This window comes from Crocuta crocuta, unplaced genomic scaffold (assembly GCF_008692635.1).
Source record: "Crocuta crocuta isolate KB4526 unplaced genomic scaffold, BGI_CrCroc_1.0 scaffold75, whole genome shotgun sequence".
Taxonomy (NCBI): domain Eukaryota; kingdom Metazoa; phylum Chordata; class Mammalia; order Carnivora; family Hyaenidae; genus Crocuta; species Crocuta crocuta.
Genome location: NW_027530350.1, coordinates 1,513,683 through 1,528,514, shown reverse-complemented (window position 1 = coordinate 1,528,514; position 14,832 = coordinate 1,513,683). Strand labels below are relative to the sequence as shown.

Sequence of the window (14,832 nt, the reverse complement as noted above, 5' to 3'; positions counted from 1 at the left end):
TGAACTTCAAAGGGTTAACATCAGAATCCACTTTAAATTTACTCACTGAGGGGCACCTGGATAGCTCTCAGTTGGTTAAGCATCTGACTCTTAGTTTTGGCTCAGGTCATAACCTCATGGTTCATGAGTTCAAGCCCCATGTCGGGCTCCCTACTGCTGGTGCAGACCCTGCTTAGGATTCTCTCTCTTTCCCTTTCTGTCCTGTCCCCTCCTCCTTCTTTCTACCCCATCAACCCTCCCCCCCTTAAAATAAATAAACTTAAAAAAAAATGAATACATTTATTCACTGAACAATTACTGAGCAGCCCTATGTACAGCACACGGAGGTAGGGATGCCAAATTTAGCAAATGGAATATACATACTAAAAAATTAATTCAGTTTGTAAAATTAACTGGGTATCCTGTACTTTATGTACCAATCTTACTTGGAGCATATACAAAGACACAGATGTGACATGCTTCTTATCCTCACAGACTAAATGAAAGGAAAATAAAACCTATACATAAACTGCTACACACAAAAAAAAGGTATGTAGCATTTAAAGAAACAGGAATGGCACAAAAAAGGAAACTGGGAACACAGTACAAGCATTGCAAAATGGTCAGAATCAGGAAGTACTCAAGACTCAAAGGAAAATAAAGAATGAGAGAGGACAGTGCTTTAACATCCTCCATTCCAGCCACACAAACTTACCTATTTATTACCACAAATCCTATTCTTCCATGAGTTACATGAGGCAACCCACGAACACAAGTTTTTAAGTCATTTACACCATCTATTTACACAAGTCAGCTTCCATTTAAACTACTTCAAAAGAATGTGCATTAGGGGCACCTGGGTGGCTCAGTCGGTTAAGCATCCAACTTTGGCTCAGGGCGTGATCTCATGGTTCGTGGGTTTGAGCCCTGTGTCAGGCTCTGTGCTGACAGCTGGCTCAGAGCCTGGAGCCTGTTTCAGATTCTGTATCTCTCTCACTCTCTGACCCTCCCCTGCTCACGCTGTGTCTCTCTCTCTCTCAAAAATAAATAAAACATTAAAAAAAAAAAAGAATATGCATTAACAACCTGCTGATAAAACTACCATATGTAGGAAAATGCCTAACTCATAATTTTCTGAACTGTCTTCCTCCCAAATCTAGCTAGTTTTGTGGTTGATTACTTACCCATCTTCTTTTAAACAAATTCTACACTATGTGGATAGGGTCAGTAAGACTAAGATTTCATTCCTTTTCCCCCATTTTCTATCATCCAAACAACTTTCTTCTCACCCCCTCATAATTTAACAGCTCTGTACTTTGTAATCTTTAAATAAATTAGTGGACATATCACTTCTACCTAGATGGAGAAAACGACTTCTTTACTTCGCACTTCTGCTCAAATGCTCTGCAGATACTCTCTTCTTTCTGCATATTCTGCGATACTAGCCGACCTGACTCTATTCTAGGATATGAAAATTCACCTGGCCCTAGAACTTAAACTCAGTAATTAATAACATAGTTATTAATTAAACAGACCATGTTCATAAAGAAGGTGTAGCAAAAAAGTCTACTTATATCATTTGTTGTCATTAACTCATTGCATACCTTCATACAATTTTATAGATGAAAAACTTTCAGAGCTCATTTAGCCCCTATCTCATTTTTAAAGACAGTGAAAATTTACTCTTTCAATAATTCTGTAACAATCTAAATTCACAGAGCAAGCAAAGAACCAGAGTCAGATTTTTTGATTTTTCAGTTCAGTACCTATCCTGCTAAACTGTACTACCTACATCTTTTGATTTATATTTACAAGTCTATGAATTTTAATTCTATTGCATATTTTACTTCTTTTGGAAAATATAAAAAAAATCTAAAAATTATATAATTACTCAAACTGCGGTTTTAAATTACTCAAGTATTCCCTCATAACAAAGTATTCTAAAATTCAGGTTAATTAAAAAATAGAAAAAAAAAAACCAAGCAGACTCACCGTCACAGTAGTGAAGTATTTCTAATGCATAAGGCAAGGTGAAAAAGTACTTGTACATCAAAACAGACAAGTTCAAGAGAAGAGATGCTCACTGTTTGTATCAAATCTTAAAGAGAGGCTGATAATTGTACCTTTTTAAAAAACCTCTTTAAGAACTATTATACCAATCCTGATAAATATATAAACACTACTGAGGTTAAATTGATTTTTACATTCCACTGTCCTAGAATTTTAGGAGGGGAAAATTTTTACTCAAAATTTATTGTTTTTACCTGTCCTTTTTAATTTGAAGATATGTGCCTGAAAGGATCTATAAACTCACAATCACATGGGTGGTTAAGCTGACCAATACTTCTAGATTTTGAAAACATTACCACTGACAACTCTTATTTTTAAGTAATCTCTACACCAGATGTGGGGCTTGCACTCACAACCCCAAGATCAAGAGTTACATGTTCCTCTGACAGCCAGCCGGGTGTCCTCACTACTAACAACTCTTTTATAATTGTCTTACCTTTGTTGAAAGTACTTTAAATGTGCTCTGTTGTGGTATTATAGGATGAAGAAGTCTCAGTTTCAAATTATAATCCTCTCCAGAAGGAAGCTTCACCGAAGCAGACAACTAATGAATACAAAATTAGCAGTACATTATAAAATTTATATAATGAAGGACGAAACACTTAACTGGGTATTAATTACAGAATTTCAATACTGCTGCAGACTGTAATTTCAATACTGCTGCGGACTGTTTTAAATACTTTATATCGAGTATCATATTTAAGAAACTCAAAATAATCTTTTTTTTCTATCTGGTACCCTTTATATGGATTCTCATATACATAGTTAAATAGCAGAAAATATTATGTTTCAAACACATATTTAACATTTAAATCTCCAGAAAACTCAAGATATAGGAACTATAGTATGTAACAAAAGAAAAGTATTCATATGCAAAACATCTACTTCTACCACTAACGTAAATACCATTAAAATTTTCTACTAAATGCTAGCAAACCAAATTATTAGAGGCCATATTAATGTAATGTAGTTAGCAAATTCTAAGACCTATAAATCACACAAATAAGCAGATCTTTTTCACAAAAGTATATCACACAAATGTAATCAAATCACATCTTACTAATGTCTTTTATTATTTGTCAATCAAGTTTGCTGTGAATTAAAAATCTAAAAAAAATTATGTACATCTAGCTATACCCTACAGTATAAACACTTTTGTCTCAAAATTTAAAATGACTCAAACGGAGAAGGAATGCTTTATATTTTCATCAGCATTTTCCACATCTCAGGAAGAAATGACATATCTGATAAACTGCTATAGGTTATTCCGCAATATATTATTTTGCAAATGAAAGTATTTAATCTCAAAACAAAAAATAGTTCAAAGACTATAATAACCTCTTTTTCTGAAAATTCCACACTTATATTATTCTTCTGAACATTCTTGATCATAAGTGTAATGATTACTTGAGATTCTGTTTGATACCAGTCATACCTATTAAAAAAGGAAAAAAAACTCAGAACATCTAATTTTCTCAAAGTTGTTGCTTCTTCATGTTTTGTCAAGACAAAAACTACAATCTGATAAACAACAAGAGCTCCACCTTGAGGAACAAAATAGTAAAGCAGCTGGTGATTCACAAACAATTTTATATAACTGATTTCCTTTGATGTGTACTAACGAAGAGAACAGTGAGGTATGATGCCTCAACCTTTCCAGGAAACTTAAATACTTACACGATTTTCAGGGTTCTGACTTATATCTCTAAACTGATGTGCTTAAGCTAATGTTGAAGAGGAAACGGATTCTAAATAAACCATAATTATATACCATCAATAGTTTTACACTTCCATTTCAATCTAATACAAAGAAAATGCACTTCTATCCATATTTTACAGATGAAAAAATAGAAGCCCAGAAGGGTGAGCAATCAGCCAGTCAGCGGTAGGTTTACAATGGACCCACGTCAACTTGACTCCACTCCAAAATCTCTTAACTGAAGCTGGGGGCAATAGCCCTGAACACAATAAGCAGAAGCAAATAGCTAAAATTAAAATAACTTAAAAGTTTAACCCATCCTGCCAAGCACAACATTAAACACAGTATCTTCCTTCAGTCTCAAGGTATATGGGAAAACTAGTGTGCCTAGAGATTCTAAATATGTGTATCTTTCCCACAGAAGGCTCTAAAACTGCAGGAACCCTCACTTTCAAATTAGATTAGATTATAAACTCCATGAGGGCAGAGCTATTTTATCTATTCTGCCACTGTTATATTCCTAAGACTGAGCACAGTGCCTGGTAATTATGAAATCAGTGTTAGATTATTTTACACTCTAACATCATGATTATTATTTGAGGTTTGTGTTATACCCCAAGCTAGTCAAAGTTTCCTATCTATGGTACTTGAAGAGTCATCCTAAATCTCACCAGAAAGAACATGAATAAATTGTTTTAACATCTTCAAGCCGTTCTAGGTAATTAAAATGCACCCTGACTAAAGAAATGAACTTTAAGAGTCTCCGTTTCCCTCCGAAATTCAGTAAGGATGCAAGCTCCAGCTCAATGCCTTGTATTTCTCTCTGTTATAGTCCTAAGAATACAAGTTGTACACATGGCTAATGAATAATTAAAAATAAACTCAAATACTTGCTAGATGCTTAATTCATTATTATAACTGCTGCCCTGAGCAACAGTCACTTTCAACTCATGCAGAATTACTCTATGAAAACTTTACTCTAAAATATTAAAGGATGTAGTTACAACTCTGTGAAACCTACTAACTTCTTTACCCGTGTAACAACTGAAGAGGTTCTCGTCATCTTGTCAAGGTGACATAATATGGAGCCAGAAAAAGCGAGTTTAAAGTGGAAAAGTGACTTGAATTTACTCTTAATTATAAATAATAACAGTAATCAGCAGACAGCTTTAGAATTTGTTCTCCCAGGCTAACCACAATTTCTAAAAAAACTAAAAAACACTTAAAATCACAAAGTAAGGACTTTCTCTTTAGACAACAGGATTTTTCTCTTTAGACATATTTATCATGCATTGTTTTATGAAAAAGAAACGCTTACTTGATTTTTGACTGATGAGTCCTCTGGGATGCAGACTGATTTTGGATAGTTGAAAGAGAAAAATTTTACATATTACTTTAGCAACTGTATGTTAAAATACACAATTAATTTACCCAGCGCTATGGTTACTTTGACATGGAATAACTACATGAAAATGTCAAGACAAAGCATAACTGGTAAATAATATAAATTTATACACAAAAAAAGAAAATATTGAGTATTTTTATAATTTTAATATTTTTCTTCTAAAATAAAAAGCATAAAAGCCCAAAATATTTTCTAACGGTATGATTAGAAAAGGTTACATCTAAGATGTTCACTTCCAAGGTTACCTCTCTAAAATGATAATAACAGTGACACATAAAAACACTTTTCAGAAATAGTATAACTTGGGTCGCCTGGGTGGCTCAGTCAGTTAGGCACTTGACTTCAGCCCAGGTCATTATCTCAGGGTTTGGGAGTTTGAGCCCCACATAGGGCTCTGTACTGATGGTACAGAGCTTGCTTGGGATTCTCTGTCTCCCTCTCTCTCTCTCTGCCCCTCCCCAACTTGTGCATGCACTTCTCTCTCTCTCAAAATAAATAAATAAACTTAAAAAAAAAAAAAAAAGAAATCGTATAAAGTTCGAGCTTAACAATGGCATCAAACACTGCTCTGGAATATATGAAGGAACATTTTCATGGTACCTTCCAGTTAACAGCTTACTCCATTTACGGTCTCTCAGTAACAAACATTCTAAATTGCCCATCAAAAAACAAAGTGACTCTTGACCAATCCATACTTTCCTAAACTGCATGTGTACCAGTTAAGACTACGTAAATCTGAAAAACTTGCCCTGGGTCATAAGTGACCTCTAAGTTGTCCCTAGATTCTAAGGGAAGTGATGGGGTTTAGAGAAAAAAAAATAAAGCCCCCTACAGATGTGAGTTTAACCCAGAATTACTCTCCAGTGTTAACTATTGAGAAATACCTGAATCCAGACAATATCAAATGGAGATAATGACTAGAACAGATTATTCCAGTTCAGCTTGGTATAAAGATAAAACTACACTGGTCTGAACTACAGCAGTGACAAAATGCACTGTGGCTATACAGCGATTTGTGTTACGTGACGAAGTACTATCCAAATGCTACTCTGTTGTTTTCAGGACTAGTTCCAATCCCCAAAATAGTAAGACCTAAATAAAAATACCAGCAGGTGAAGGAAGGCAACTTTTAAATACTTCCCTCATCCATCACACTCAGGAATATAGACAAGCCTTGGAGGTATAGGGATAATCAGACAGGGCTCACTTTTGGTGAAGTTCAAAACTCCAGTCACTACATATGCACATACCTGGCCTGAAGCTGACAACCTGCCTGAAGTAGATTAGCTCTAGCAGGCCCAGTTTACATATGAAGAAAGCCCAGAGAATAAAAGATTTTCTCAATGTCACAATGTAATTCTGGAAGAGAGAGATGTAAATTTTCGTTCAGACACAAAGAAAGAGACCCAAAAAGGTTAAGTAACTGCCCTTAGAGTTAAGACCACAACCACATTTCCTGAATCCTTGTCATTTTATTCAATGACTAAATTGTAGATGATCACTGCTAAAAACCATTAGCCATAATTAACTATGTGTGTTATATATAAATATAAGTGGTTTTAAAAAATCAAATAATTTTCAAAAAAAATCAAATAATTTTCAACTCCACCATAATTTTAATTTTTTTTTTTTTTTTAAGTTTATTTTTGAGAGAGGGACAGACTGCAAGCCAGGGGAGGCACAGAGAAAGAGGGAAACACACAATCCAAAGCAAGCTCCAGGCTCTGGGCTCTGTCAGTACAGAGCCCAACATGGAGCTCATCAAACTCACAAACTGTTAAATCATGACCTGAGCCGAAGTCGGACACTTAAATGACTAAGCCACTCAGGCATCCCTCAACTCCACCATAATTTTTAATAAATGCAAAGACTTAAAAATCTTCATGTCCAAACACCAAATATGAAACTAAATTACAGATACACATTTCCAAATTCTAGTTAACTTTTGTGTTCTTTTTTAAAAATACTTATTTTGTGAGAGAAAGCAAAGGAGCACGCACACATGAGGGACAGAGAGAGTATATCCCAAGCAGGTTCCGTGCTGTCAACACAGAGCTGGATGCTGGGCTCGAACTCACAAACTATGAGACCGAAACCAAGACTTGGATGCTCAACCAACTAAACCATCCAGATGCCTGTAACTTTTGTGTTCTTATCACACCACAATAAATTACCCCGCAAGTGCTCTAAGGCAGCAGCTGTTCAACTTAAATGTGAGGACTTTTCAGCCAGGAAAAGATAAAAAGTGACCATCTTGACCATACTAAAGCATACAAAATCAACTTGAATCACACATTAAATGAACCCAATAATTTTCATGACTATAAACCTCTATATTTATTTCACCAAGAATGGTATTATTCAGTTACTAAAGGAAAAAGTATTTACATCAAATTGCTTAAGATGTAACTAAAAGAAAGATCAGTCTGAGTCCGATCTCAAATATACATGGCAAAGTTATAATTAAGTAAAAATACAAAGAACAAAAACTTTGTACTTACCACCTCGGATTGTGATCCTATTAAAAACAAAAATATCTCCAGTTAACAGTATATTTATAGGTAAAGTTACACACGTGATTTCTGTGGCATAAACATTCTGACTGATTACATAAATCAATTTACCATACATTCCAAATAAAAGAAAATGGTTTAATTTTGCATTCTGGAGTCACTTTAGACTCGTTAGTAATTTCTTACAGGTAATACAACCATGTTACAAATCCATCTAAATCACCCTTTTAATATAACCAATACCTTGGAAATCTCTATCTAAGCTACCTAGTTAAATTTATGATGTATAAAATTATAAAGTTATAAATTTGTTTAAATCCAAAAATGTCAAACATTTACTTCTTTGTAAACTGAAAGACCATCAGAAACCTGCATACTTACCATCCTGAGCTTCTTGACATCTTTTAATCCAGACTGTGAAATCAGGATCTGCACCTAGAAAAAAAAAAAAAAAGAGTGTAACATCACCTCATCTGCGCCACTTAACACACATATTCATTCAACTAATACTTACTGAATACCTACTATGTTCCAAACAGCGCTTTAGGCACTTAAGCACTGGGGATTCAGCAGTAAATTAGACAGAAATATTTCTCCTAACACAGTTTATAGCAAGCATAATTACAGCTATAAATCTACTAACAGGTTTAACATTTAGACATTCATCCTGAAGAATTAAAAAACAAAACAAAACTGGTTTTAACCAATCAACCTCACTGGTTCCCAGACACAAAGAATCTGTTCTTTCCCTCACCCTTCTTGTTAAAAAAGCTTCCTCTTGCACAAAAAAATCAGCTCTGAATTAGAGTCCCTACACACCATCATTTAGTGTGGAGTGGAAACCTGGTAACAGGCAGCTGGACTGAGATCTAAAAGCCTCTCCGGACCAGGTTTGCTCTCCAATGCAGCTACCTGCCTATTCTGTCTACTATTCATACCCTCAATGGCTTTTCTTTTTACCATGCCATTCCTACCAACACCAAAAAACACCTTTGAGGCACCTGGGTGGCTCAGTTGATTAAGAGGCTGACTTCAGCTCAGGTCATGATCTCAATATTCATGGGTTCTAGCCCCATGTCAGGCTCTGTGCTGACAGCTCAGAGCCTGGGGCCTGCTTCAGATTCTGTGTGGTGTCTCTCTCTCTCTCTCTCTCTCTCTGCCCTTCCCCTGTTCATGCTCTCTTCCTCTCTCTCTCAAAAATAAGTAAACATAAAAAAAATTTTTTTTAAAACAACAAAAAAATACCAAAACATCTTGATACTTTGTGTAGTTGTCTTATCTCCAGATTCCATGGCAGCCAACAGACTACAGATGGTGAACTATACATTTAAAAGACAGTAATGTAGGATGCCTGGGTGGCTCACTCGGTTGAGCATCCAACTTCAGCTCAGGTCATGATCTCATATAGTTGATGAGTTCGAGCCCACATCGGGCTCTGTGCTGACAGCTCGGAGCCTGCAGCCTGCTTCAGATTCTGTGTCTCCCTTTCTCTCTGCCCCTGCCCTGCTCACACTCTGTCTCTGTCTCTCAAAAACAAATAAACATTAAAAACATTTTTTTAAATAAAAGCAATGTAAACATGTATGTAAGCAAATTATTAAAAGACTTAGAACGATGATAATATCTAAACAGTATAGGGTCTAATGAAATATGTTAAAAATTATTAAAAGTACTCTAAATAAAAGCTTACAAACCCAATCTAATTACAAGCAAGATTATTTTGAAAAATAAAAATTTCTTAAAATGGGACACCTAAGTGGCTCAGTTGGTTAAGGATCTGACTTTGGCTCAGGTCATGATCTCGTGGTTCATGGGTTCAAGCCCTGTGTTGGGCTCAGAGCCTGGAGCCTGCTTGGATTCTGTGTCTCCTTCTCTCTCTGCCCTTCCCCCACTTGTGCTCTGTCCCTCTTGCTCTCTCTCAAAAAGAAACATTAAAAAAACCTTTTTTAAAATTTCTTAAAAATGAAATTTCCAAATACATTAATTTATAAGTAAAATTCAACTACACAGGCCTTAACTAATACCTAGATACGTGTACACACATATTCATTCTAGTGGGGGAAACAATTACATCAAAATCTTTGATCTGAATAACCTATTATTCAAATTAATCAATAAATAAAACCGAGCTTTCTACAATACCAAAGGAAAAAAAAGGAATATTCTAAGTTCTAAATTTTCTACCTTGTCTGTTAAGGGAACCCTAACAATTTAACATACATTTTTCCCTATAATTAAATAAAAAGGCAAATTTGTTTTTTAAATTAAATATCCTCAACAGCAATTTTACCAAAAAACAGACAACTTCATTTGAGGCAGACTGAAGTAATTCTAAAATAAAAGTCAATAGCAATAAGGTATTAATAAAGAAAAACTTTAGGTGGGGAACTTTCTATTGCTCTAAAAAAGAAATAAGGAATAGGAATAGAAGTCTATAAGGTGGAACGACTCACATCTCTTCAGGGTTTTTATATATGTATCAATGTACAAGGTAACTGGATTCTAGAATCTGCTAGGAGTGCAGATACGCCAGCTTCTTAATGATTCACACACTACTGCTCTTTCCTGATTTGTAGGTTCCAACTGCAAAGTTCAGTGCGCTGTCCTCTCTCAAGTAGGTATACAGCAGAAAAGCAAATATTCAAAACAATACAATAAATTTTTAGAAATATAAAAACATAACCATGCAATATTCCTTTAGAGTAAGGATTTGCAACCTCAGCACTACTGATATTTTGGACAAGACACTTCTCTGTTGTGGGGAAAATCCTGTACAATGCAGAATGTTTAGCAGTATCCGTGGCCTCTACTCACTAGGTATCAATAGCACATCCGCCATTCATCAGTCATGATCATCAAAAATCTCCTCAGAGGGGTACCTGAGTGGCTCAGTTGGTTAAGCGGCCGACTTCAGCTCAGGTCATGGTCACACGTTTGTGGGTTCAAGCCCCATGTCGGGTTCTGTGCTGACAGCTGGCACAGAGCCTGGAGCTTGTTTCAGATTCTGTGTTTCCCTCTCTCTCTCTCTCAAAAATGAATAAATGTTAAAAATTTAAAAAAAAAACAAAAAACTCCTCAGACATTACCAAATGTCCCCATGGAGCAAAATCATCCCTAGCTAGGAACCACTGTCTTAGCGAACTATGAAAAAGACTCTATCATTAGAGGAAGATAAAATGACAGTGCACAGTAAGAATTCTGTAGTCTACAATTATCTATGAGATTACTTACAACTTTTGTCTTTCAGTATTTTGCCAACTTTTCTGGTTTTTTGGCTCTTACAATTTCTATACACATGCACAGACATCCATACTACTAATTTTCATATATCTCTCTGACTGACATTAAAAACTCACAATACTTTCAAAGCTCCAAGTTTCTTCCTATCACAATTTATCCAAACTGACACTTCACTTCTTAATAAAAATCTTTGCTGGAAAACTTCCTATCTCATCTAAAGAAATAATAACTTAAACTCAATACACTTCTGAAAAAAAAGCAAATGAAACTTTCACTTGTCTATTAGAAAAATTTAAAGCCAGACTAAGTAAAGGGAGCACACTGAGTGTTTATATACAGTTTTTAACTTCTAATGGTAAAGCTTATCTGTGATCTAAATGCTAAAGAAAGGACAATTTAATCGATTTTTAAGTAAGCTCAAATTTTGCAAAGAGGAAATGTTAGTAAGAAAAGAAAAAAGGACGTTGGGTTTCTACAATGAACTTGAGATGACACTAACAAAACTGAGCTATGGTATTTAAAACACAGAAATAGATTAGTTTATTAACACACAATTCCAATACTTACTATCTAATTTCTGTCCTCCTACAAAAGTTTCTAGAGCAGCAGCATAGTTCTTTTCATGGTATTCACAGATCCTGCATGAGCGTATTAAAAACAATCACCACACAGACACACGAGAATCATGAAAAAAGCTTTCTAATTAAATACCTTAGCATGCTCTACTGGTAAAAGAAATAATTTTAAGTATATATTAATAAACCAAGAAGTTTTCTAACATATTGTAACGTAAATTTTATTTCCCATTAAAACCCAATTCTGGAACTCGTTTCAGAAGGAATTTCTTGATTTTAATTATGTATACTTGCTTATTCCAAAATATAGTTACACACTATGAAACTAAAGAAGTTTCTTAAGAATAAAGTTACACTTATACAGAAAGAAGCTGGGATATAAAGTACACAGATACAGAGCTTTCACAGCATTAAATGTAGCTTTTCCAGCTTGGTTGAGAAATAGATATTCCTTAGTCTCTTAAATATAGTAAATTCCGAACACTGAGCAAAAAGGGATATGAAATCCATCAGTTTCATCTATACCTTGCAATTACTCCAATCATCACTACCTTAAAAAACACTAACTATATATCTCCTATCACATACTATAGTTATAGAAGTATAAAATTATATTTAAAGTTAAATCCCATCCTACCTATAAAATGTATTAATAAAATGGACAAATACAGAATTTACTATTTACATAAAACTTAAAATTAATTTACTCAACTAAAAACCTACTATCAATAGTCCATATTCAATAAGAAGAGTGGTTACTGCATACCCTTTTCTCAGCATAGCAATGGAATTATTTGGATTAAGTTCAAGAGATTTCTTCGTATCAGCAACAGCATCTATATACAAAAAAATGTGGTTTTTAGCCAGTTATTTGTGGATCCTAATAAGTTACATACAAAATTTGAATCAGCCTTAGATTTTTAAGTTTCCAGGTCTGAAGATGGACAAATGGTTTTAGGTTAGGAAAAGTTCCAAGATATAATTCAAAAAATTTTACCCTCATACCATATAAGCCTAATATTTAGCTTCCTTTTTAAAGCTATTCGGTCAATGAATACAGCTCTGTGATAAAGTTTATCTAATGTTCTCATTAATATCATTTATGTAATTTGTCTCAAGATATTTAATTTTTCCCTACCCAGATCCTCTAATCAAAATAATTAAAGTTACACAATACTGGGGCGCCTGGGTGGCTCAGTTGGTTGAGCGACCAACTTTGGCTCAGGTTTGTGAGTTCGTGGGTTTGAGCCCTGCATCAGGCTCTGTGCTGACAGCTCAGTTACAAAATACAGATTTTTTTTTAATAAAAATTGCAAATAAGAGCATTTCATTTAGATACTCTGTGAAAACGTAAATGTAATACTATTTTTTGTTAGCATATAAAGTAACTACAAATGAAATCCATATAAATTCTCCACCCACTGAAGGAAGAAAAGACACCCAGAACATTTGCTTGGGTGTTGCTCAACATGTTTGTCATGTTTCAGCTACTTCACACCTTGTATGAAAGACCAATTTAAAAATCCTCAAAGATAATTTCTACTGTTTTTGATTCACTGTATCCTGAGCAAAATTTGCAACTTATTAAGAATAAACAATATAGTCAGTAAGAAAAGTTACCACAGTAATTCCCAAGAAGAATGTGACAATAAGCTCTTTGACAATAATATTGTGCATCATCTGGTTTCTGTTCCAAAGCCTTAGTCAGCTCCTAAAATATAAACATGTTGAGTGTTAGTAAATGTTTTTTAAAAGCAACTGAATTCTAACTAAACATGATTTTACATCAAATAACCTATTATCATAGAAGCTATTTGGAGAGAAGATAACAGGGAATTAAAATAAGTCTGGAGCTTTTCTTCACAGGAGGGCCAGTATCTCCCCTTCTCCACTCTCTCCCACCAAAACCCACAATCTAATGTATCTTAGCACAATTCCTGGCCTACAGTAGAAACTCAATAAATGGTAATTATTATCACCTCATTTACTCTGAAGAATTCAGATGATATACATTGACCACTACAGATTTTCTCCTCTTAATTTGGAAAAGACTCAAAGGCTATGTAGAAGTTGACATACCTAGAAAATGTGAAGCTGTCCAATAAAAACAAACAAACAACCTAGAAGTTAAATCTAGATCTCAGGGAAGTTAAAAGGATCAATAAAGACACAATCAAGCTTATCTGGCCCTCTCCCATCTTCTGTTAATGGCAGACAACCTTAAGAAATTACAGCATTCTGTTTAAAGCCCAGATACAGTATCTCATAGAAAGCTTCTATCAACTGATCAAGATTTAACATGAGATTAAAAGTTTGCCACCCTGGGCAGTCATAATTTATAAGTAGTAGCTGAAAGAACGATGCAAGAAGACACAACACAATCACAACTGGCCAAGACAAATGCAGGCAAATAGGAATGCTTTCATTCTCTACCCAGTGCTCACACATCCTAGGAATCTGGTAGTTTTCTTAAAAGGTAAAATTATTTCAAAAGCCACACAGCATTAATTTTGCTTTAATCTAGCAGTGTGGTTCTCACAAAGCAATGTATACTATACATGGTAATCATTTACCTAAAATCCACACCATTTTTTACCATCTTCACCTCTATCATCCTGACTGAAGCAATAATGAAAAGCAAGATCTTGTTTATGTCAATAGACATAAAATTCTCCAATGTCTTTCAGCTAACTCGGAACAAAGTCCCAAGTTCTTCCAGCAACCTACAAGACCCTCCCTGACAACCCCGCGAACTCTTCCACCTCATCTCTTACTCGTCTACCCTAGGCAAATTGGCCTCCTTGCTGTTCTTCCAACACATTGGGCCTCTGCACCTGGTGCTTCTCTCACTGGAACGCTCTTCCCCCAGCTGTGCACAGAGATCCATTACCTTACTTTCTAGTTAGTGATGAGACTGTGCCAGAGACAGGATTCAAATCCAGGTCTGTCTGACTCCAAATACGGTTTTAAACACTGCCTCTTGGTAATGTTTCTTTACTTCAAGTATCTTTCACACACCAATGACATCTGTATTAATACATTTCCCTGATACTTTAAAATTCCTAATTTAAATGATACCATCTTGCACTAAACACTCAACAATTCTGAAAAGAGCTGACAGCTTCTTACCTATCTACTCATATATATCTTCAAACCAAATTTCTAGCCTCTCCTCAGCAAGAAAACAGGTATATTTCAGGTCAAAGAAGCCACTATACTTTATATTAATATCTAGATCATCTAATTGTTTTATTTTTAATGTTTATTTTGAGAGTGTGAGAGAGGGGGGAGGGGCAGCGAGAGGGGGAGAGAGAATCCCAAGCAGGCTCCACACTGTCAGCTCAGAGCCTG

The 14,832-nt window shown here is 35.0% G+C and overlaps 1 protein-coding gene across 1 annotated transcript in view; it reads right to left on the bottom strand.

Moving 5' to 3' along the window:
- SUGT1 (SGT1 assembly cochaperone of MIS12 kinetochore complex) overlaps positions 1–14,832 on the bottom strand; it is a 38,249-nt gene that overhangs the window by 19,418 nt on the left and 3,999 nt on the right. The window contains exons 3-10 of the mRNA XM_077765683.1: positions 13,102–13,192; positions 12,248–12,317; positions 11,474–11,544; positions 8,048–8,101; positions 7,655–7,671; positions 5,067–5,101; positions 3,388–3,484; positions 2,486–2,593 (exon numbers count right to left, since the gene is read on the bottom strand). Coding sequence (XP_077621809.1) covers positions 2,486–2,593; positions 3,388–3,484; positions 5,067–5,101; positions 7,655–7,671; positions 8,048–8,101; positions 11,474–11,544; positions 12,248–12,317; positions 13,102–13,192 — 543 coding nt within the window. The remainder of the gene's footprint in view (positions 1–2,485; positions 2,594–3,387; positions 3,485–5,066; positions 5,102–7,654; positions 7,672–8,047; positions 8,102–11,473; positions 11,545–12,247; positions 12,318–13,101; positions 13,193–14,832) is intronic.